The sequence below is a fragment of the Falco punctatus genome (genome assembly GCF_963210335.1).
Source record: "Falco punctatus genome assembly, chromosome: 6".
NCBI classification, from domain to species: Eukaryota; Metazoa; Chordata; class Aves; order Falconiformes; family Falconidae; genus Falco; species Falco punctatus.
This window is the reverse complement of record NC_137585.1, coordinates 88,580,209-88,603,044: the sequence shown is the minus strand read 5'-3', so window position 1 is coordinate 88,603,044 and position 22,836 is coordinate 88,580,209. Positions and strand designations below refer to the sequence as shown.

Below are 22,836 nucleotides of genomic sequence, written 5' to 3'. Positions count from 1 at the left end.
AATGTTTTAATTGGCTAATTTGGGATAATGATCCTTAAATTCCCTGTCTCATCCTTCTTTGCAGCTTTGCCATAGTCATGCAAAACTTAAAACTGGAGGTTGAGCATAGGTTTACGAAAGGATATTTTAGTTGGGATTCTAAGAATATCTAACAAAACAAACAAAATTATTTCCTGATAGGATGTACAAGAGAATTTGAAGGTCTGTAAGGCGTATGGATATGTTGTCATAAACAGGATGAACTGATATTGCTGTATGCAAAATCATCTGCCCTGTCAATTTTCCCCTTACCCCGTTGGAAATATCCTTCCTCTCGCCAAATCCTGAAGAAAAAACTTTGTTAAGTCACTGCAGTTTTCACTGTCCTTTCAGAATGTTTATGATTGAATGAAGGATTGAAGAATCTCTAAAAACCTTAGGTTTAATCTGATATAAGACAGGAATGTTGACTTTTTACTTTTATTTTATATATTTTTAAGGAATATCCATTTCACTTCCCTGAAGAACATCACTGTTTCTGCAGCCAAGTGTTTCAGGGAGAGATTTTTCACATTTTATGATGTGTCTTTGAGGCCAGGAACTGAATCTCATAAACCTGTTAACAAGGACGTAACAATCTGTTAGGCTGGGAATTTTTGGTTTTGCACTGAAAGTGAGTAGAATCAAGGTTTAAAAAGCTGAACTAATCTGTGCTGATACATGCTTGTGTTGATTTCCATATACATACAAGAGGGCTGTCTAAGAACAATCCTGTTTTAGAAAATTTTACCTTTAAAAAATGTGACCTTCTTTGCAGTGGATATAAGGATTAAGAGCAAGTCATGGGCTTTCTTCTACTGAAGTGTCCACATACATTTAAGCTTTGTTGAAGACCACACTTGCTTTTCTGTTTGCAGTTTGCCTGTATGTTATTTCTACGGAAGAATGCTGTGTATGTTCTTTCTTTTGTTTTCAAATAGGGCTATAAGAGAATAAAAACCCTCCTGCATTCTTCTTACTTGACCTACATACATATATTCTTCCCCTACTGCTACTTCCCACAATTGTCCGCTTACTACTTTCTCAAGTCACAGATGAAGGCTAACCAGAGTAATTTTAAATACTGAGATTTATTTCTCATACATAACATACTTATAAAGATTGCTTGTTAAAAGTCATCTACTGTGCTACATTGCTTTCTGGAATGATGCAAAACATGACTGCTTTCCTAAGCAATGCATTGCCAGATGGAATATTTAAAGCAGACATAGTATCTCACTGGTGAACATTGACTATTCAGTTCCTTCACTAGCTCTTGAACTTCTTATTTAAAGCTTGTGCTTTGTAAGTCATAATTATCTCTTTTAATCAATGAAATATCCTAAATATTCCACCTAAAACCATGCTGCCTTTTTGATGTGTTAGTCATTTAGTTTTAACTATTCTCACAGTCTTAGGAAATCACTGTTCCAATTTTTATTTTGAGTGTGATACTAACCTTGCTCCAGACCAGCTGCCTGTCAATCAGATGTCACTCACAGGTGCCCCTGAACAATCTTCTCCTCTAATTAGAGAATAAAAAGTAATAGTTTAGATTTGTGGACTTTAGTGATGGCTGATGTAGGTTGTTGAGGTTTGGGGTTTTTTTCTTGTTGTTTTTTTTTTTTTCCCCATTGAGTATACTAGTAAACTATAACTGTAGGCAAGACTGTTTATTAAACTTTGATTAAAACATCACCCTCTTCATGAGATATTCTTCTCTTGTGGCAATACAAGCATTATTTTATTAAACGTCATTATATGTAATAGATTTTTATTAGCACACAGAAATATTTAAGGCATATCTTTCACAAGAAAGGTTTAATGTAATTAAGGGTATGTCTTTGTTAAGTTTTGTTAAATCTATAAAGAGTATGCATTCAATATAGGTACATAGTATAAATATTAATAATTCAATATAGATTAAGTTACTGCATTTAAATAAAAATAGATTCTTAAATGCATTGGTGACTTAATCCGAACCTGTCTACTGCCTTAGAGAAAAGACTCAGGAATGGTAAATCCAGGTTATTTTTTCAGTACCCTGAGGAAAGTCCCTGGCTATTTTTATACACTTCCAATCATGCTAATATTGCAGTTGCTTTTAGTTGAAGAGTAAAAGGGAGGCAGAGAAGTAGTAATTTTTCAAGTTTGCAATTCCATGCCAGTTAGTTACAAATCTTTCTTAGTCTTACCTGTTACTAAGCTTCATATATGTGCACACCTCTAACCATTTTGAAAGAGCAGAAAGAAATCAGATGCAATTGCTCAAGGTTAATTGCTGAAGGCCTGTGGCTAGAGTTATTTTAAGTGTGTTTGGTTTTTACCCTGCACATGAGAGATGAAAATGCCCTGTTTAGCATTGGTACACCTTACAGGATGTGTAATCCTCTTCATCATTCCCTCTTTCTATCCACGTTGCTTCAAGGAGCTAGCTTTAAACTTTTATAGTGAGCAGAATGACACCTTCCTGGCTCTTTTGTTATCCACAGACAAAAATCTCCCATGATCAACTTTGGGCTTAAGGGCTTTGAATGTTCTGATATTCTTATTGCCATCTCTTCTGCCACCTCCATTGCTTTTGCTTAGCCTATGTTCAGATGCTGCAAAGCAAGCTTGCATTGTTATATATGCCTAGGACTGAGCTCATAAACATGGGTCACCTACATGACCCAGGGTCAAATGTATTTCAACTGGGTTACAACAGCTGATTCTAAAATTTTCATTTATTGTAGGGGTTATCTAGTTATAAGAATAGTCCCACTGCCTTCACTAGTATTGCTTAGGAAGTAGTAACGTAGTAGAAGGAAGGAGTATATGATCTGACCCAGCACATTCCAAGATCTTGTACATTCCAAAAAGGTAATATGAGACAAACAGGAATTTAACAGAAAAGGGAACTTATAGTCAAGATGATAGTACTGCCAGGTGGTCAGAGAAAGTTGAGAAGATAGAGCTAGGTGTGTTATTTAAGGGAAAATGGGACTTTTGGTTTTAGTTCTGGACAGGTGATCGGTATTAAAATAATATTTATTGGGAAAAAGAGTTGGAATAAATAGTTCTTTCTGTGTCTGACTTGAATACTAGAAGTGAAAACAAACAAACAGTGGGTGTTAAAGAAAAAGCTTGTTCTCCTAGAAGGCAGCTAATTGGATTCTGCTACCTGTAACTCATGAATGCTACTTTGTTGGAGTGCAACACAGGGAAGTATACCTGTGTATACACTACCTAATATGCTAGGCTGCTTTTTAGAAACGTTCACCCACAAGCACAATCACTACATTTGACCAATCTTATTCCTAGTTCTGCAGGTATTACAGTTTGAACTCTGAAGATGTCCTTCCCATGGCTAGCTCCGTGAGACAGAATAACAGCACTACTACTTATAGTAGCTTCCATGCTTCTTTTTCTTATTCCTAATAGCTGCAGGCACTTTAAAGTTAGATTAACTTGTCTTTTTCTGAAGACTAAACAGTTCAATTTGCACATATGAACAGCACAGACGAAGGGCGGAAAACAGAGTACATTTGCAAGAGGGACTTTGGGAGTTCTCATAGATGCAACAGGTCACTGATACTGCTTGGATCATCACCAGAAATTTACATTTTCATTCCTGAAAAGCATGAAGTGTCTTGTAAGGCAGTGTAAGGTTTTCATTGGGCGTTTTAATGCTTTTATATCTTTCTTTCTGCATTACACATACTTAGTTATTCAGGGACTTAGCTGCAGAAGCAGAGGGGAAAGACATGCTGTTTATCTGACTTGCACTCAGTTGGTAAAAGGTTTGGAACTGTTTCCATTATGAGTGGATTTGTGAGACAGAGATTGGCTCAACCTACATCCATCTCTGTGAATTATCTTTGTGCAAAAAACCTCAAAAACCCAAAACAAACAAAAAACCCCAAACTAAAATCAGAAGCCTTATAAGCTGATGGGTGCTAGGTGCTATACAGAATCATAAGATTCCCAGAGGCATTTTTAAGACTGTAGCTGAAAGTGTAAAACACACAGTTTAGACAAGTACTTCAGCTGCTAGGCAACACTGAAACCTCTTTAATATGACCAATTACTTTGTGGGCATCCAGAAAATTTCCAGAAATCCATGCTGGAAACATGATAGATAGTTCAGAGTTGTCATCACAGAGTGCCAATATAAATTCAACAGGCAGTCATGTAAAAGCACTTGGCTACTGTAGCAAAAGTAATGACTTTGGTTCACTCTGACTTTCATTTTTATTCTAAAATACAGAGTGGAAACCAGATGAAACTGCTAAAGCTTTACCAGGATTGACATGGAATCGTTGGTATTTATGTGGATTCCATTTAAAAGGTCAGGACAGACATACCTGAAGCTTAGTCCTAATGCTGAAAATATTTGCTAGTTACAGTAAGCCTGGCTCAGTTTTCTGGTTTGTGATGAGAAATTCCAATATTTTCTCACTAAATTCAATCCTAGATACTACACTGAAAGACAGAAGATTTTGGAAGGTTTTCTTTTGGTGGAAAGCCTATTAACTCAGAAAAGCAACATGTATTGCCATCTTCTCAACATGACTTGCTTAATTTTTTTTCCTTTGTCTTTGACCATAAGAATGAACCAGTGAATTATTTTACATGTCATTAGGGCACAGTTGGAGGTAGATGGTCCCTTATTCTACTCCCTCCAGAGTAAGACAAATTAAGTGGACTGTGTTGTAATTGCTCTAATAAGCCAAACACTCTCAGGATATATTCATGCTACCCAAGAACTCTAATAAGATATATATGGTCATATGCGGTATTGTTTCTTATGCTTTGGATTATCTATTCATATGCAGTTAGGAAAATTATTTTTCCTCTTGAGCAGAATTCTGTGGAGCACACAGGAGACTGCGTATCCATCATATAAACAGATAACATACAGTAGAATTTTAATCTCTGGTACCAGATGCCCACTCAGTATCTCAAAGTAGAACAAGCTCAGGAGTTCCACAAACTTACAGCAAGAACTTCTGGCTTCTTAAAAATGAACTACAGCCTGCTGTCTGAAGCACTGGGGAGAAATTCTGACTTCATCAAAGTCAGTGACAAACAGACTTGTGCAATGGCACCTAGAAGTGACATGAGTCCTGTGTAGAGATGGACAGTAAAGAAAATCTTGTACTATGTGATTGGTACTTAAATTTACAGTTTTCATTGCAATCTACTGACCTAATTAATATTCTAGTAATTGCTGCCAAACAGTCATCAAGAAAAGCATTTTCCTTTAAACTTGCCTATCAGGGATGTGGTACTTCTCATGGTCTTTGATTCAAGTTTTTGATTCTCAGAGAAGTAAGGAGGGGTGCAGAAGAGCAGCCAACTTGGACTTCAAAGTGCAGACTTTGGACTTTTTAGGAGCCTGGTTGACAGAGTCCCTTGGGAGGCAGTTCTGAAGGGCAAAGGAATCCAGAAAGGATGGACGTTTTTCAAGAAGGAAATCTTACAATTGCCAGAGCAGGTCATCCCATGTGCCAAAGGATGAGCTGGCAGGGAAGAAGAGCAGCCTGGCTGAACAGAGAGCTTTGGCTGGAACTCAGGAAAAAAAAATGAGAGTTTATGACCTTTGGAAGAAGGGGTAAGCAACTCAGGAGGACAAGAATGTCATAAGGTTATGTAGGGAGAAAATCAGAAGGGCCAAAGTCCAGCTAGAAATAATCTGGCCACTGCCATAAAAGAGAATTAAAAATATTTCTATAAATACATTAGCAACAAAAGGAGGGCTAAGGAGAATCTCCGTCTTTTACTGGTTGACAGGGGGAAACATAGTGAAAAGGATGAGGAAAAGGCTGAGGTAATTAATGTCTTCTTTGCCTCAGTCTTTGATAGTAAGACCAGTTGTTCTCTGGGTACCCAGCCCCCTGAGCTGGAAGGCAGGGACAGGGAGCTGAATGAAGTCCCCATAAACCAAGGGGAAATGTTTAGTGAACTGTTACACCACTTAGATACAAACAAGTCTGTGGGGCTGGATGGGATCCACACAAGGGTACTGAGGAAACTGGTAGAAGTTATCACCAAGCCACTTTCAATCATTTAACAGTAGTTCTGGCTCACTGGGGAGGTCCCAGTTGATGGGAGGTTAGTAAATGTGAAACCCATCTACAAGGAAGGCTGGAAGGAGGATCTGGGGACCTACAGGACTGCCAGCCTGACCTCTGTGTCAGGGAAGGGTATGGAGCAGATCAACCTAAGTGTCATCATGTGGCATGTGCAGGACAACTTGAGGATCAGGTCCAGCCAACATGGGGTTATGAAAGGCAGGTACGGCTTGACAAACCTGATCTCCTTTTACAACAAGGTGACCCACTTCCTGGATTAGGGAAAGGCTGTGCATGTTGTCTATCTAGACTGTAGTAAAGCCTTTGGCAACATTTCCCACAGCATTCTCCTGGAGAAACTGGCTGCTCATGGCTTGGATGGGTGTACTGTTCTCTGAGTTAAAAGCTGGCTGGATGGCTGAGCCCAAAGAGTGGTGGTGAATGGAGTTACATCCCGCTGGCGGCCGGTCACAAGTACTGTTCCCCAGGGCTCCGTGCTGGGGCCAGTTCTGTTTAGCATCTTTAGCAATGACGTGGTTGAGGGGATTGACTGCACCCTCAGTCAGTCTGCAGATGACACCAAGCTGAGGGGTGTTGATCTGCTGGAGGGCAGGATGTTCTGCAGAGGGATCTGGGCAGGCTGGATGAATGGGCTGGGGCCAGTTGTAGGAGGTTCAACATGGAGAAGTGCTGGGTCCTGTGCTTGGGTCACAACAACTCCATGCAATGCCACAGGCTTGGGGAAGAGCAGCTGGAAAACTTTCTGGTAGAAAAGAACATGGGGTCTTGATTGACAGCCAGCTGAATATGAGCCTGCAGTGTGCCCAGAGGGCCAAGGAGGCTAATAGCATCCTGCCTTGTATCCAAAATTATGTGGCCAGCAGGACTAGGGAGGTAATCATCCCCCTGTACTCAGCACTGGTGAGGCTGCACCTAGAATACTGTGTTTTAGGAGTTTTGGGTCCCTCACTACAAGAAAGACATTTTGGTGCTAGAGCATGTCCGAAGAAGGGTAATGAAGCTGGTGAAGGCTTTAGAGCACAAGGCTTATGAGGAGCAGCTGAGGGAACTGGGGTTGTTTAGCCTGAAGAAAAGGAGGCTCGGGGAGACCTTATCGCTGTCTACAACTACCTGAAAGGAGGCTGTAGCGAGGTGGGTGTTGGTCTCTTCTCCCAAGGAACAAGTGATAGGACCAGAGGAAATGGCCTCAAGTTATGCCGGGGTGGTTTAGATTTGATGTTAGGAAAATTTTCTTCCCCGAAAGGGTTGTCAAGCAGTGGAACAGGCTGTCCAGGGTAGTTATTGAGTCACCATCCCTGGAGGTATTTAAAAGACGTGTAGATGTGGTACTTAGGGACATGGTTCAGTGGTGGACTTGTTAGTGCTAGGTTAACAGCTGGACTCAATGATCTTAAAGGTCTTTTCTAACCTAAACGGTTCTATGATTCTATGTTTTTATTTTACAGTTTGGACTATTAGTATAAATAGTAAACAAGTCCTTTTTATGGTCACTTGGGGAATCCCTCTTCTCTTGCTTGATCTGTCTGGTTTTCTGGGAACTGATTAATTTACCTATAATGAGAAATGAAAGGGAAAAATACAGGAGGTGGAAGTGTAGATGTGCATTCTCTGCCTCTTCTCTGGACTCTTCATACTCTCTTCTATCATCTCTTCTTTTTATCTGTTGTTCCTATTATCTATCTCGCTCATTTTTCATACCTTCATTAATAAATGATGTTTAAACTTCCCTGACTAACCTGTGCCTTTTCCACCCTCTCATTCCATTTTCTCCTGTCATTGTCCAAAGTTGTAAATTCACCTCCTGTTCTCTAATGTGTTCCTCTTCCTGACATCACTTTATTTCAAGCCTGCTGTCTGCCCTGCCTCAGCATTTTTAAAACGCATAATTGTCTCCCCTCTTCTCTCCTTTTAAGGTGTTGATACCATATTCACATAGCAGGGATGTGCAAAGGGGAGAAAGTGATAGAAAGTCAGGAAGGAAGCTTTCGTATCCATAAAACGACAAAGCAGCAGGTATCTGCAAATGAATGTGATGGTACCTGAATACTCTCTCCATCCTGGGACCAATATGGTAGAGAAGCACACTATGAAAACACCGAACACACAGTCAATCAGCAGTTTATGCTGTTGCTTTTAGCTTTGGCTATTCCCGCATAAGTCAGCAAAGATGGAGCTAAGTCAACCTAATTCTTAACACAATAGTAGTTTACTTTCAGACTTAACAAACCAAAAAACCTTTGCTTTGTGTCTTGCTGCCTAAAATGTATTACTACCTTAAAAGTTGTGTTCTTTTCTAATGGGAAGAAAAATAGGGGGCATAGCAGAAACCCCAAGACAGATTATAAAGGGGAAACAGAACAATTAATAGAAGCAAAACTTTAAACTAATTTCTCTTGCTGAACGTATATTTCAAAAGGGGAATATACCACAATAATCAACCAGGTTTTTTGCCTTCAGCCTGTCTGAGGCCATGTGGTTTGGAGATCTGATCACTAGTCCGAAAAGAAAAGGCTGTTTGCAAGATTTCTGGGGTGTTTTTTCCTGGAAAAGGTGAGAGGACAAAAGCAGAAATTTATGACATACACTTTATGCATTATAAGGAAAGTATTCATCTGTCTGTCTGTCTATCTATCTATCTATCTATCTACATACATGTATAGAGACATCCATATGTTTCAAGCTGTCACTAAATTGATTTGGAGGCAGGTATTTCATTTACTGCTCTGAGGATTAGGTTAAAAACTCTAAATTTAATATGTCTTGAACCAAGAGAATTGGATTTTCTTTTGCTCTTTCACATTCACTGTTCAGTATTTTCTGGAGTTATGCATGGTATTTCCATCAGTAATAATAGTTCTGACTATTTGGAGACGGAACAATGCCAAAGAAGAAGATAGTGTTTGAATGTTCAAGTGGCATTTTGTAACAATCATGCTTGCTTAATACACCTCAAAACATTTTGTGTCATACGGTACCAGTGTAATCTTGAAACCATTTCTAAACTGCTATTTTGGGTGAGCATGAGTAGCTGGCTCCTTGTATAAATCAGCCATTCCTTTCTCATTTATGTTTGTAGTTTCTTCCAGTACTCTTTTTCTTTAAAAGTGTGAACTTTGGTTCTGTTTCTCATTCGAACCACTGCTTCCACTCCATTTGCTTTTAAACAGGTTCATTTGGAAGTCCTTTGCCCATTTTCATTCTTTTGTGTTTTTTTTTTTTTTTTCTGCTGTGCATCTAAACCAAATTTCTGATTAAATTTACTATTAATAAACATTATTTACATTAATTTGCGCTTGTAATAGCATCGCTAGAGGGCAGTATTGATTAAATTAGGTGCACTCTAGTGCTCATTGGAAACTTAAATGCAGAAAAGCCTCCAGCATAAACATCCTTGCATTTTTAATAAATGGTCATGGCTTTCATGTCCATTTTTTTCATCATATCCTATATGTAAAAAGTAATAGTCATATTAATCACCATGTGTATTAGAAATTGTTATATGTAACTTTAATGCAGGTAACATAATATTCTGTGATACTATTTTTATGAAAAAGAATATGCATGGAACTTAGTAGAAAGTAGATGGCATTGAAGTTATTGTAAATTATCGTTTATATTTGTGGCTTTATTAGAAATAATGATTAAAGTGTTAATTTTTTATAATAAATAAAAATATAGGTTTCTTCATATGTTGTTTCTGAGAGAAAATATTTGCTGTGAAAAATATATCTTCCAATTTGTTAGCTGTCTGCTTGAAAAATCTCAGTACAGTATATTTTAAAATAATGGACAGCAAAGATAACCAGGATTGTAGATTAAGACACTGACTCATTTGTTCTTATTGATTTGCAGGTCTCCTGACAAATGCAGCAACACAGAATCCTCGTAGGAGTGGTTTAGGCTCTGTGTGAGCTACTTAACTTAGTCAAGTTTCACTGCTGTTGATCATCATCCGTTATATGTCATCAACTCAACTGTCTGTTTCTCTGTATCTCATGAATGACAGCATAATTCCTCTACATTATGAGCTAAAGTTTTTCTACCATACTAAGGATCACTGGACTAAGGAATATAGAAAAAGAGATATGCTTGGGCATTAGCAATACAAAAAAGTTCATGGTTAACGTTTCATCTACGTTATACACCACTGCTGGACTTGCTGTTACCTACATGTTTTAATCCGAAGAGTCTGCTACAATGAAGAGTATCATCCCAATCAGCCTTAGAGAAGACTGTTTTGCCTATGGGAGGACACTGAGGTGCAAAAGAGAAACTCTTCTTGTGCCCTAAACTGTCTGAATTGCTTTTATTTTCTTATACTTTCAGTATATACAATAGACCAAAGAGCAAAATCTATTTTAAAGTGGACACAATCTTACTGTTAACAGAGTTATGTCATTAAATTGTAGGAGGTCTCCACATAGACATGATTCCAGCTTTCACAAAGCTGATATGTTGTTGTCCAGCAGATGTCTTTATGGAAAGCTGCAGTAAAAACTAACTCAGAGACCTGCTCTTGAAATGCCACGTTCAAGAGAAAATAATGGAGCACTGAGAGAAAATGACGTGTGTTTGAAAACCTGGGACAAAAAGAACACAAACTGTCTACACAGCACCTTTATTCCTCTGTACTTAGATTGACTTTCTCGTACTAAAATCATTTTCAGTTTTAACCAGTTAAACATGCCTCTTCTACAGTTCCATTTTTGATAGTTAAAGTTGGATAATACAGTATTTGCAAAGAGCATGTTTGGTCATCTGTGGCCTATGTCTCATCTGATACACCATTTAGCACCAGAAAGCAAATTAAAGAGAAAACAAAAGTAACACTTGTTTGAAAGAGATCATTAAATGTATTTTGAAAAGCCTAAAGTTATATATTTAACAGTTTTTATATGTTGTATATTTGTAGAAAATCCTATTTAACAATTAACGTGATAACTCTGACAGTCATGACAAGTGGTTCAGAGTTAAGTTGTGTTTTATTACTTCAGTTGTCTCTGAAGTGACTGGTGTCGTTTGCTTTCTTCCATTGGGACATTCTGGATGTAAAGCATGACCAGAGAGGACTGTGTAGAAAAAGCAAAGAATAATGTTGTTTATATTACATAAATGCATTCAACCATTGCACTGTTGGAAGGCATTTTTTATTTTTATTTTATTTTTATTTTTTGTCTTTATGTACTGATAAAAATAGAGTGTAAAATATTTTACTCATTGCTCTTCATAGCAAAGTTTGTTTTTCTTTCTTACTTCCTATCTTTCTTTCATTTTCTTCCTTCCTTCTTTCCTTCCTCTCTTTCTGTCCTTTCCTTTTCTCTCTTTTTCTCTCTTTCCTTCTCTCTCTCTTTCTTTCTTTCTTCTCCTCCCCACCCCCCACCCACCGACACACACCGTAAGGGTCAGTTTGAAGCCTGTTCCTTGATCCCATTTTCAGTGGTTTACCTCATTGTTAGAAAGCCCACATTTTTGGCATTATTGGTTAGTGACAATTTAGAAAAGACAGCATAGACAAGGGGGAAATAATGACAAAACAGAGAAACAAACAAAACCTTGTTCCCTTTTACTGTACCTTTCGGTATGTAAGTTTGGTACATATTGATATGATGCAATCAACAGGGGAGCTTAATTCCTTCCTGGCAAATGTATTATGGTTTCAAGTATACTACCTAATACTCCAATTAACTTTTAGTGTTATGCTAGTTCTATTCTACTAAAGAAAAATATATAGCGATTGTTCAAGTGACCATAGATGAAAGGTACAAAAATGAAAGTTGATTAAAGAAATTTTTTGAAGGCCTGCTCTAATACTGAGGCTTATTTAATGCAGAGGTTGCAGGAAACATGAACTATAGATCATTTTGTCTTCAAGTAAAATCAATATATACAAAATTCTTATTTAATCTTAGCATTTTGACCAGTGTCAAAGTAGCAATTAAAGCCCAGCCACTTGAAAAGTGTTATGGACTGACTGCACTATAAATGACCAATGTCAGGTTTAAAATGTCATGCAATAAATGATGGTAAATACATTTACTGTACATGTAGACCTCAAGAGCCAGATCCCTCACTCTACCAACTCTCTGTTTTGATTTATTTTAAAGGGAGTGTAGTAGCCTTATTTAGTAAACAGAACAATTAAAGATGTTACATCATTTTTGTTGCTTTACAGTATTCAGTTATGTGTTGGTTCAGCTAAATTATGAAAAATAAAGAAAATCCTTTTGTAAGTGAGACTTCTGTTCCCTGAGCATGACGTCACCAAAGGAATTTCACCTGATAATTAGTAAGGTGGGGCACAGAGATGAAGACTTAGCAATGGAATGGAAATGGAGGATGAGTTGTGTTTTGAAACTGAAGTTTTACCCTTCCCTTTTTAGGTCTTGGGTACATTCATTCTGGTATGCTCAGTTATAGATCAGATTAAGGTCATTTATTTTCTAGAAACCAGATCCCACTAAAGGATCTAAGAATGGACATCTGAAATCTATACATCTTAAATCATACCTTCCTGTTGGTTCTGAATATGCAAGCTTATGTCTTTGTTTTCTGAGTACTTTAAATGCTCAACAAAAGAGAGATGTACATTGTTTATAAGGTCTACTCTGGTTAAGAAATATCAAAGACAAAATATTCTGATTATTCATCAGAGGTGTATTCTAGTTGCTGAGTCAACAGACACCTCAAAGCACTTAAAGTGTGTTTTGTACTTTTCACTCCTCCTCCAAAATGTACAGTTTTAAACAAACAAAATATACTGGCTGCCTTTGTCACTGTGAATTACTACTCTAAGAGCAGTGGTGAAATGTTTCTGTCTCAGGAACAATATATTTTCAGAATATTGTGAACTTCTAATTTTACAAAGCTAAGTTACATAAAAATTTGTTTGTTTCTGAAAGTATTTGATGTGCCTCTTCCAAAGCAAAATTTGAAACACAGAAGGGAATGTCTTGTTTGAATGCTATTAAATATCCTTCGTTTCTCAGCTTGCAAACAAGTAACTTTTTCAAAATATGCTTGAAAGGGAACAAAAGAATACAGAAAAAACACATAATAGACTAATAAAAACAACCTCTAGAAATGCAGTAAACCTTTAAACATTTTTTGAAAAAAGCTTCTCTCTTAGCCCAGGCAAGGACATATTTAATGACTACTTTAAACATCTGGGATATCAAATGGAGCAAATATTAACACACTATAGCAATGAATATGACACATCATTCACCAATTTCATAATTATGCTTTTAGCTTTTTTGGGGGTTGGGTTTTTTTTTGCCAATTCATTTCTTCTCTGCAGTAGCTCAGGTTTTATGCATGTGGTATCCTCAATCATTCACTTGTTTACTGAAACTGTACCCACATGCTGTTGCATAAATCTTTAACCCAGGCACTTACTATCTAATATAGCCTATTCATCACAATCGTGAGTACTAATTAGAGTTTCCAGAAGAAAATAAAGAATTCAACACTGTGTCTGAAGAGCCTATGTGAGTATAAGAAACAGCTGAACTAGAAGATGGTAAATTGATTGGTTGATAGGAAAATCAGAGCACTAACTGCCTGGGCCACTGAACTAGTGGAAAGAAAAAAGCACAAGCCAACATCGCATGTAGACACAAGAAGGAAAAAAAAAAAAAAAAAAAAAAAAAGGAATATTAGTTCAAGGAGAAAAAGCTGAACCAGCTTTCATCACATAAACCTACATATATACAGTATTTTCCAAATAAAAAAAATACAGAAGGCATATTCTTTTAAACCTCTTTGTATGATTTATATTAAGAATAGCATATACATGAGTAACAACCAAAGACTGGGAATGGGTTAATGGGTTGAGTAGGGGTGTTGCATATGTGTACACAAGCAGTCACCCTTCCCATTAAAGAGACAAAAATGGAAGCATTTGGCACATAACCTTCTAAGATTTAAAACTATTTCAGATGAAAGATTGGAACAGTAAGATGTACGATGGTATTTTCTGTGAGGTTTGAAATGGTGAAGACTAGGTTAGAACCACCACAAACCAGTGAAAAATAGCCCCAGTTTCTGATTCTCAAGGCAACGTTTATCACAATAGGCTTAGTCAGAGGAGAATTCCTCTAGCTGCGAGAATCCTTGGAAAGTCAAAGGCTCTTTAACTACCATACTGCTTCCCGGAGAGCACAGGCAGCAGGTTACCATCACTAAGGCTTGTAAGAGACTCTCTGCCAGTATAAATTATATTAGTCTGCTATTTTGAAGTTGTTTTTCAAGCAACTTCAAGATGTGCTAAGGGTAAAAGTGATTTCCAGGTACTTTTATTCCTCCTGCTCCAAACATGAAGAAACTTCCCAAACATCTCAGTAATGGTGGTAATTTTGTGGCTGGAATTGGGTAATGATTCTCTGAGAGGAATGATTAATGCAAATGAAAGTGTTTTGCCACCTGTGTGGTGAAAATCATAAAGGGCTGAAGAAGGTGGTGCATATACTGAAAGCAAAGGAAAGAAGTAACTTGTGCTTTCTTTTTTCTTCTTTCAGGTGTATTTTATAAATTACGCTTTTTTATTTACCCCACTCTCTTCAAAGAGAATTTATATCAATAGAATGTGGGAACTGTCAAACCAGTTCAGCTGTGTGCTTCCTCTTGGTTGATACCATGTCTTAACTGGTTTCTTTTTAAAATTAATGGTTTCTCTGGGTGGGAAAATATATCACAGCCCTCCCTGAAGTGAAGTTTCTTCTGGTTTTCCAGTTACTGTTTGGTGGATGTTTCACACCCTAGAAAAATGAAGTCTTTATATGTGTATATATATTTACCTTATGTAATTACAGGAGTTACAACTGAGGAATTATTTTTTTATTCCTCTTTCCAATTTGTTTTTCTAGCATCATAGAATTTGTACTACATTGAAGTAATGATCTTAGATTGGGCTTAGGCAAATGAGGATGGACAGAAAACACAATATTCTACATCTGATTTCAAGTTGGGACTTGAATAAAGGAAGGAAACCAAGAAGGAACTGACAAAAAAACCAAAACAAAACAAAACAAAAACATCAAAACCCAAAACCAACCCAAGACCAGAGAAAATTAAATATTTTTCATTTCAGAATATTTAGTATTTAGTAAGTGCTTTGTAGTATTTAATAAGTGCTACAGGAGCCAAAATGTGTAAAATTTGAAATAGGGAAATGAGAAAGCAAATACAAACTGCAGAGATGAGATTTTTACTCATCATATGGTTGTCTTCTTTTGAGACATAAATCCCATTAAAATTTGAGACCCATGAGTAATATGTAAAAGGTCATTCTGTCACCAATTAAAAGTAAACTAAGAAATAGGAGAAAAGTAGAAGAAAATAACAATAAGCCAGAAAACGTCAAAGTTCTTTATATTTAGAGTATAGGATCTGATATAATCAAAGGAACAATGTAAGCGTGTGCAGAGTAAAATTTATATTAGGTAAGGACCCTGAGCACTACATCAAACAGTGGTTTAAATCACCATGAGACAGTGTCTGTCTTCCTTCAATGCGTAGGAGGAAGCCTATGTATATTGCTATACAGTCAAGGAGACAGACAGGTGGTTTAGCATAGGTTCTTACACAGGCATAACAATACATGTCAGCCACCTAAGGCAGCGACTAATGACAGGAAATGTTGACATCAGTTGTCATCTGAAATTACTTACTGAGTTGTGAAGGTGTTAACAAAAGGTTGGCAGTAGCAACCTAAGCCAGTTGTTAATGTACAGAAACATTGCACAAAACAGGAGCTCAGAGAGCTCCGGTGGCAGTAAAGAGGGCCTTCCCATCACAATGACTAATGCAAATGCAAAGGTAATATATTTACCCCTGTTTGTAGGGTAATATATTGACTCCTCTATATGCAGAACGTACCCACATGAATAGATGAAAACAAATGTGGGCTACTTCTGTCCACACTCTCCAGTCACTTCTACACAAATGTATTTAAGTAGCCTCCAGAGCAGAAATTCAACACAGATTGCAACTTCACTACATATTAGCCTAATGGATATGCTATTAGCAAACAATAAAACAGTATAGTGAGGCTTGAGGAAAGTTATGTTTAATTTGGTACAAATTAAAGCTCTTCTTCAATGAAGCCATGTAACACTTGGTTTTCAGCACAGGCAGATTTATTCCTTCCCAAATTTTAAAGACAACAACGTGACAGTGATAATGTAACTTCCAGCCCATGCAAAGCAAGTCAAATAAGGGTGAGCTCTGGAAAGGCAGGAATTCTAGCTGAGTAAATAACAATGACCTCACTGTGCACAGGAAACAAACACCCACAAAAATGAGAAAAATCACAAATAATTGTAATGCCACCCAAGCTCCTTGTTATCTGATTCTTACTCAAACAGTTACAATCACAGGAGATTCTGCAATATAATATACTCAGTAGCACTTAGAATTCCATGCAATTATGCACTTGTTTTAATTTTAATAATTTTTAAAAGCTGATAAGACATGTCAAGTAGGATCCCCTTAAAAAAAAAAAAAAAAAAAAAAAAAAAAAAAACAAACCAACCAAACAAAAAAAAAAAAAACCACCCCCCCCAAAAAACACCAACCAAAACCAGAAAAAAGAAACGGACCCATTTATTAGGTAAGAGGAACACAGAGAATATAGACTGCATTTTAATATGTACCAGGTCCTTCTCACTACATGGAGACTCTGGAGACAGCAGGACAAACGTAGGAAGAGTAGAAAGCTTTGCCTCAGAACAACTAAACCTTGTGACAAGAAAAAAAATATCTGTTTAAGGGCCTGAAGACAAACTTTGTAAATGGATTGATCAACTAACTGCCCAACTAGTCAAGAGAAACCTAAAAGGACAGGGGATATGTATAGCATTTAATGTCATTATTTTAACTTTAGAAATCATGTTTCTTCTTATTCAGTTGATTTGTTAGACACAATGTTAATGTGGTAGTGTCTGGTACCTTGTCCGGTAGTGGGAAAGTGAGAAAAGGAACACATATTAAAGTTTGCTGGAATTCTGAAAGAAAGGACTGTTTGATAATTATTTAAAAAATCTTATTTTAGAAAAATGTATCAAGCACATTAGTGTTGCCTCAGTTTAATTTAATGGGTATAAGCTTGGGACTGTTGTTCATGATGTTAGATGTCTCCATAACTTCCTCAGGAAAAGCTTCTATACAGACACATAATTACTGGAGCAGAACCAAGTTATCCCTATCAATTCTTCTGTCTGGAGGTAGGACTGGGATCTTTGGAGATACCAAATGGAAATGGGAAATATCTGTTGCCAATATATTAACAAGGCAATCAGATCTTTAGAAAATTCATTGATACAAAAGTGATGCTAAGTCTTATTTGTTATTTAGTCCTCAGCTAGGCTGATATCACATAGTCCAAGGCCTTCAAGGATCTGAAATATCATGTGATTGATTTATTTAGTCTGTAAAGATGTTCCGGTGTTTATAGGGATTCTGAATAGCTGCAACCATACCTGTAAGTTTCCAGCACAGCAGAAATAGAAGATGCGTGCCTATTTCCTGTTCTTCTCCTAATGCAACAGCCAGCAGCACCTGCTATTTTGGACATACAGATTACTGATGCTTGAGTGTGACTGAGTTTCATCTTTCAGCTCTGATGATGTGAAATTTCCTTTGGATTGTATTGTCCCATAAACATCTGTCTTGGGAACAAGTTGCTTTACGATGGAAAATCATTTCTGATGCACAGTTTTAGTTCCCTTATGAATGCCCAGGATTACAGTGAGCCATGCAGAAATCCAGATGAGTTAAATTGACTCCCAATGTGATGAGCTATATGTGTCTTGGTGAAAAAGTAAATTTTTCTTTGAGCTAAGCCACTAGTAGATAAACTCTTAGTAACATGTTCTAACAGAGATGGAATCGGAGTAGCCATGGGTAGTCTGAGTGCCTCTGTTTTTTACATCATCGCAAACACCAATGTATTCACTTTTGGAAGGTAATTGATAGTAAACTGACTACCTTTTGGTAGTTTGTTGGTTTTTTTTTGTTTGTTTTTTGTTTTTTGGGTTTTTTTTTTTCCCCCCCCAAAATATTCATTTTACTGCTGAGTAGACCTTTTTGGTGTTTATAAGATGAGTGAGTGAATTAATTTCAGGTTACATTTAGCGTACTGGTTGTATATTAAGAGAGGGAGGAAGGTTGCTTGCTTTATGCTTCACATGTTGTAATAGAGGAAAAGAAAAAGTTTGGAAATACAAAATGCAATGAAGAGTCACAGATGAACACAAAAAAGTGTGGATCTTCAGGGACACAGGAAATTCCTGGGAAGAGCAAGAGGCCATAGCTTCTACATGTTGAAAAGAAGACTCTTCTAGGGACCTACATGGGTTGTTGGAGAGCTTCTTCCAACCCTGGAACACATGGAAAATTTCTAAACTAAAAGATAAATACAGCATGTTGGGAGTCAGGGAAGGTGTTCCAAAATCCTTGTTGTTTTAATTGTACCCATCCGGTTAGTTTCCTCTACTTCAGAAATGCCTTGTTCTTCATGGATTAACAAAGCTCTGGTAGACCTTACTTTGCTTACTTGAAGAAATGTAAGTGGCTCCATTGACAGGCCAGTTTGTATTATTTTGACGGTGACTGTAGTTTCCTTAGGCAGTTTGAGACACCCAGCAAGATTTCTTTCCTCTTTTTTTCCCACTTGGGAGCCACAGCAATAGGTTAGGCAATGGGTCAAGAATGTCTTTGGTAGTGGGGAGTGCAGTGCAAGCTAAAAGCCCAGCTCATGATATTGCCTCTAGCAGTGCACTGCTATGCCAGATGGCTTGCTGGCCCCAGGTTTGCTACTCTGAGGGGATTTTGGATAATATAATCATAAAATCATTTAGGTTGGAAAAGACCTTTAAGATCATCAAGACCTATCATTAACCCAGGACTGCCAAGCCCATCACTAAATCATGTCCCTAAGTATCACATATGTGCATTTTTTAAATACCTCCAGGGATGGTGATTGCACCACCTCCCTGGACAGACTGTTCCAATGTTTCTCCACCCTTTCAGTGAAAAAAAAAAATAATCCTTATTATCCAACCTAAACCTCCCTGGCATAACTTGAGGCCATTTCCTCTATTCTTCTTGCCAGATTTCTGGGAGAAGAGAAAATAAAATGGTTTTGGTTGGAAGGGATCTTAAAGATCATCTAGTTCCAACGCTCCTACTATGGACAGCAACACCTTCCACTAGACCAGGTTGCTCAAAGCCCCATCCAGCCTGACCTTGTACAATTCCAGGGATGAGGCATCTGCAACTTCTTTGGGCAACCTGTTCCGGTGTCTCACCACGCTGACAGAAAATAGTTTCTTCTTAATATGTAATCTATATATAACCTCTTCCAGTTTAAATCTGTTAATTACCCCATGTGCTATCACTACATGCCCCTGTAAGAAGTCCCTCTCCAGCTTTCCTGTAGGTCCTCTTTAGGTACTGGAAGGCTACTATAAGGTCTTCCCAGAGCCTTCTCTTCTCCAGGCTGAAAAACCCCACTCTCTCAGCCTGTCTTCATAGCAGAGGGCCTCCAGTCCTCTGATATCTTTGTGGCCCTCTCTGGACCCACTCCAGCACCTCCATATCCTTCTTATGTTGGGGGCCCCAGAGCTGAAGGCAGTAGTCCAGGTCTCACGAGAGCAGAGTAGAGGAGGACAATCACTTCCCTTGAACTGCTGGTCATGCTTCTTTTGATGTAGCCCAGGATGTCACTGGCTTTCTGGGCTGCAAGCGCACATTGTGAGGCCACATTGAGATTCTCATGAACCAACACAACCAAGACTTTCTCGTCAGGGCTGCTCTCAATCCAGTCTCTGCCCAGCCTGTATTTGTGCTTGGGGTTGCCCCAACACAGATGCAGGTCCTTGCACTTGGCTTTGTTGAACTTCATAAGGTTCACACAGGCCCACCTCTCAAGTCTGTCAAGGTCCTTCTAGGATAGGCTGCATAATCTGAAATGACTGCATTTTGGCTGCCTTTCTGAGGAGAACAGGAATGGAGGTTTTCTTTACCTCTCTTTTGCTACAAATTAAAATTATGCTATTCTATAAGTCTTGTAACATTATTTCATTGCCTGTCTTGTGGAGAAAAATTAGGAATATGAAGTCTAGATTTATACACAATAAACCTTGTTGGCTTTCTCCCTGGAAAGATGCCCTGGGTTTGGAAACAAGACAATCAGCTTGTAAGACAATTTTTTGCATCCAACAGTATTTTTTGATGCTCTGAGAACAGCTGTTCCTCAAGAACAAACTTGAACTGGAGGTAAAAATGGAAAGAAAATGGTTGTTGCTTCTCATTCCATTTCTTAAGGTAATGCCTAAGATTATGATCAGTTGAAAGCTTTCCCAAGTCTAAACATTTACTCACTCAGTGAAATAATTCAGAAGCTTGTGTCTGATGATGCCATCTGGTGACACCTGTCATAATGATATTTAGCTTTGTCTGCTATTTTTCCAGCTACAATATAAAAGCCAAACCACGGCTTCATCAGTTGATGAGTTCTCCTAAAAATATTGCCATCTACATGAATGACTATATTGCAGAGCTTCTAATATTAATAATGAGAAAGGCATGTGTTTGAGGACCACCCTGCTTGCATTTCACCTGCAAAAAACTTTGTTACAACAAGGTACACCGGTTCTAAGGGTATTAGGAGTGTAGTCGGCTGCAGGGAATATATGCCGCACAGTAATCTATTGCTCAGCTATAGTGTGCATCAGCTTCCAAGGCAATACTGTATTGCTGTATTAATTTCTCTGAAAGGTTTCCCTTACTAGAGTGCATTGACCAATATTTCAGACTTAACATGAGCTAAAACAGCATGCGTAATGCTGTAGTGAAGGAATTAATTCAAAATGTAAAAAATAAAATTAAAATAAACCTACACTTATTAAGAAGTCGAGCAGAGAATTCGTACAGTGACAGATGACATTAGCCTATAAGCCTTTATAACTTACACGGTAATAAAATGGGGTTACATTTTTGAATTAAATTGATAACACGACCAAATCGATTTCATTAGTGCATCTGTCATATTTGCTGTTAATGATGGCTAACAGCGGAATGGAAACTGACAACAATCCCTGAAAAACTGTGCAGACCAAAATTATATTATACTGGCATTCATGAATTTTAATACCTTTTTTATCATGATTTTTTTAAAACTCCTTTTTTAAATTTGAAGCTTACAAGAAGAGAATTAAACTTTCTACACCTGTCTCAGTTCCTATTATTTCTATTGTTACAAGTTAATAGGCTCAAGAATGGAAGACATTTGCACTAACTAAAACAAAAAAAAGGCCTTGCTTGAGAGTCTCTTGTGAGTGCTTATGGGGGAATGGATGACTCTCCGCTGCTAAAGTGTTGACATCAGAGTCATTTCTCCAGAATGACTAGAGAGCTTTAGGACACCCAAATTGCTGTTTAGAAGACTTTTTTTGGAAGACACTATTCGTATTAATAGACTTTGGTCCTCTGGTGTGTAACTCCCTTTAATGCTAATGGAAGTTCTGCAAAAATCTACAAGAGAATATACCTGCTGTCATGAATCATCATAGCTCTCTAATCCCATTAGTAGGGCTTAAATCTATGCAAGTTAAATGTGTGCAAGTAATTAAATGCTCACCTCAGAGCAGCAATTGAGAACATCAAAATACCCTTACTTAATAAGATAACTTGACCCCTCTACTACTTGAAAACATGACAAGATATTACATATATGTCATATAAACTGAAAGAATATTACTCTTCCCTATTTTAAGTCCCTGATTAGGACCTCCTTCTTGGGTTAAAATTATGTGATAATGAATAATTAGTAAGGAGAAGCTGTGGGGTAATCTGGGTGTAGATATGATATAAGATTATTTTAAATATTTTATTAATTAAATAATTTTATCTGAAATTTATTTTATATATATACATAGTGAAGAGCATTGTGTCTGGTTAGAGCCTATTATCTTCATTGCTCTCATACATGATGCCTTTGTTACAAACATGAGTAAACAAATTCAGAAATGTAGTCCATACAGCTTAGGTAGTAGAGGGAGAAATATTTAGCCTGCTATATGTGGGGGTTGTTCTGGCCTTTGTGGGGATGCTGGTCTTTGCAAGAGAAACTTAATCTTCACATCTTCTGTTACTATTAACAAAATTCGTGAGATTTTAGCAAGATTCTTCCTGTAGTTTACATATACTCATAGGCTGCAGACTCTTCACAGAGAGAATGTCTTTCAGTCTATGTGTTGATAATGTGGCAATGTCTACCAAAATATTTTTGCTTTTGGTTTTCAAGGTGATGTTATTTATGTGGTGGGTTGACTGTGGCCTGCAGCCAGATGCCTATGCAGCCTCTCTCACTCCTTCTCCTCAACAGGACAGGGGTAGAAAATAAGATAGACAGAGGGGGGTAACTTACCATTTGTCATCATGGACAAAACAGACCAGATTTGGAATTAGTTTGATATATTGGCAATTAAAATAGGTTTGTATAGTAAGAAAAAAGTCCCGAAATTAAAAGAACACCTTCACTCTCCTCTTCTCCCCAAGGTTCAACTGCGCTCCTTCATTCCCAACTCCTCTACCTTCCCCTCATCCTCAAGTGGCTCAAGGGGGATGGGGCATGGGGGAGGGGTGTGGTCAATCATAACAGCTCCTCCCTGCCACTCCTTCCTCCACACACTTTACCTTGCTCCAGTATGGGTCCTCCCAATGGGCTGTAGTCCTTGAG

At 37.7% G+C, this 22,836-nt stretch overlaps 1 protein-coding gene across 4 annotated transcripts in view; it reads left to right on the top strand.

Moving 5' to 3' along the window:
* The window catches only part of TAFA5 (TAFA chemokine like family member 5), a 522,400-nt gene that overhangs the window by 455,195 nt on the left and 44,369 nt on the right, over positions 1–22,836 (top strand). For 2 of the 4 annotated variants that reach the window (XR_013929223.1, XR_013929224.1), the window contains 2 exons: positions 8,553–8,645; positions 9,948–22,836. The exon at positions 9,948–22,836 is cut by the window's right edge. Coding sequence is in view for 1 of the 4 variants with exons in the window: in XM_080394109.1 (XP_080250235.1) it covers positions 9,948–9,956 (9 nt within the window). In the remaining 3 variants the exon portion in view is untranslated. The remainder of the gene's footprint in view (positions 1–8,552; positions 8,646–9,947) is intronic. The other 2 variants (XR_013929225.1, XM_080394109.1) reach the window with 1 other exon arrangement.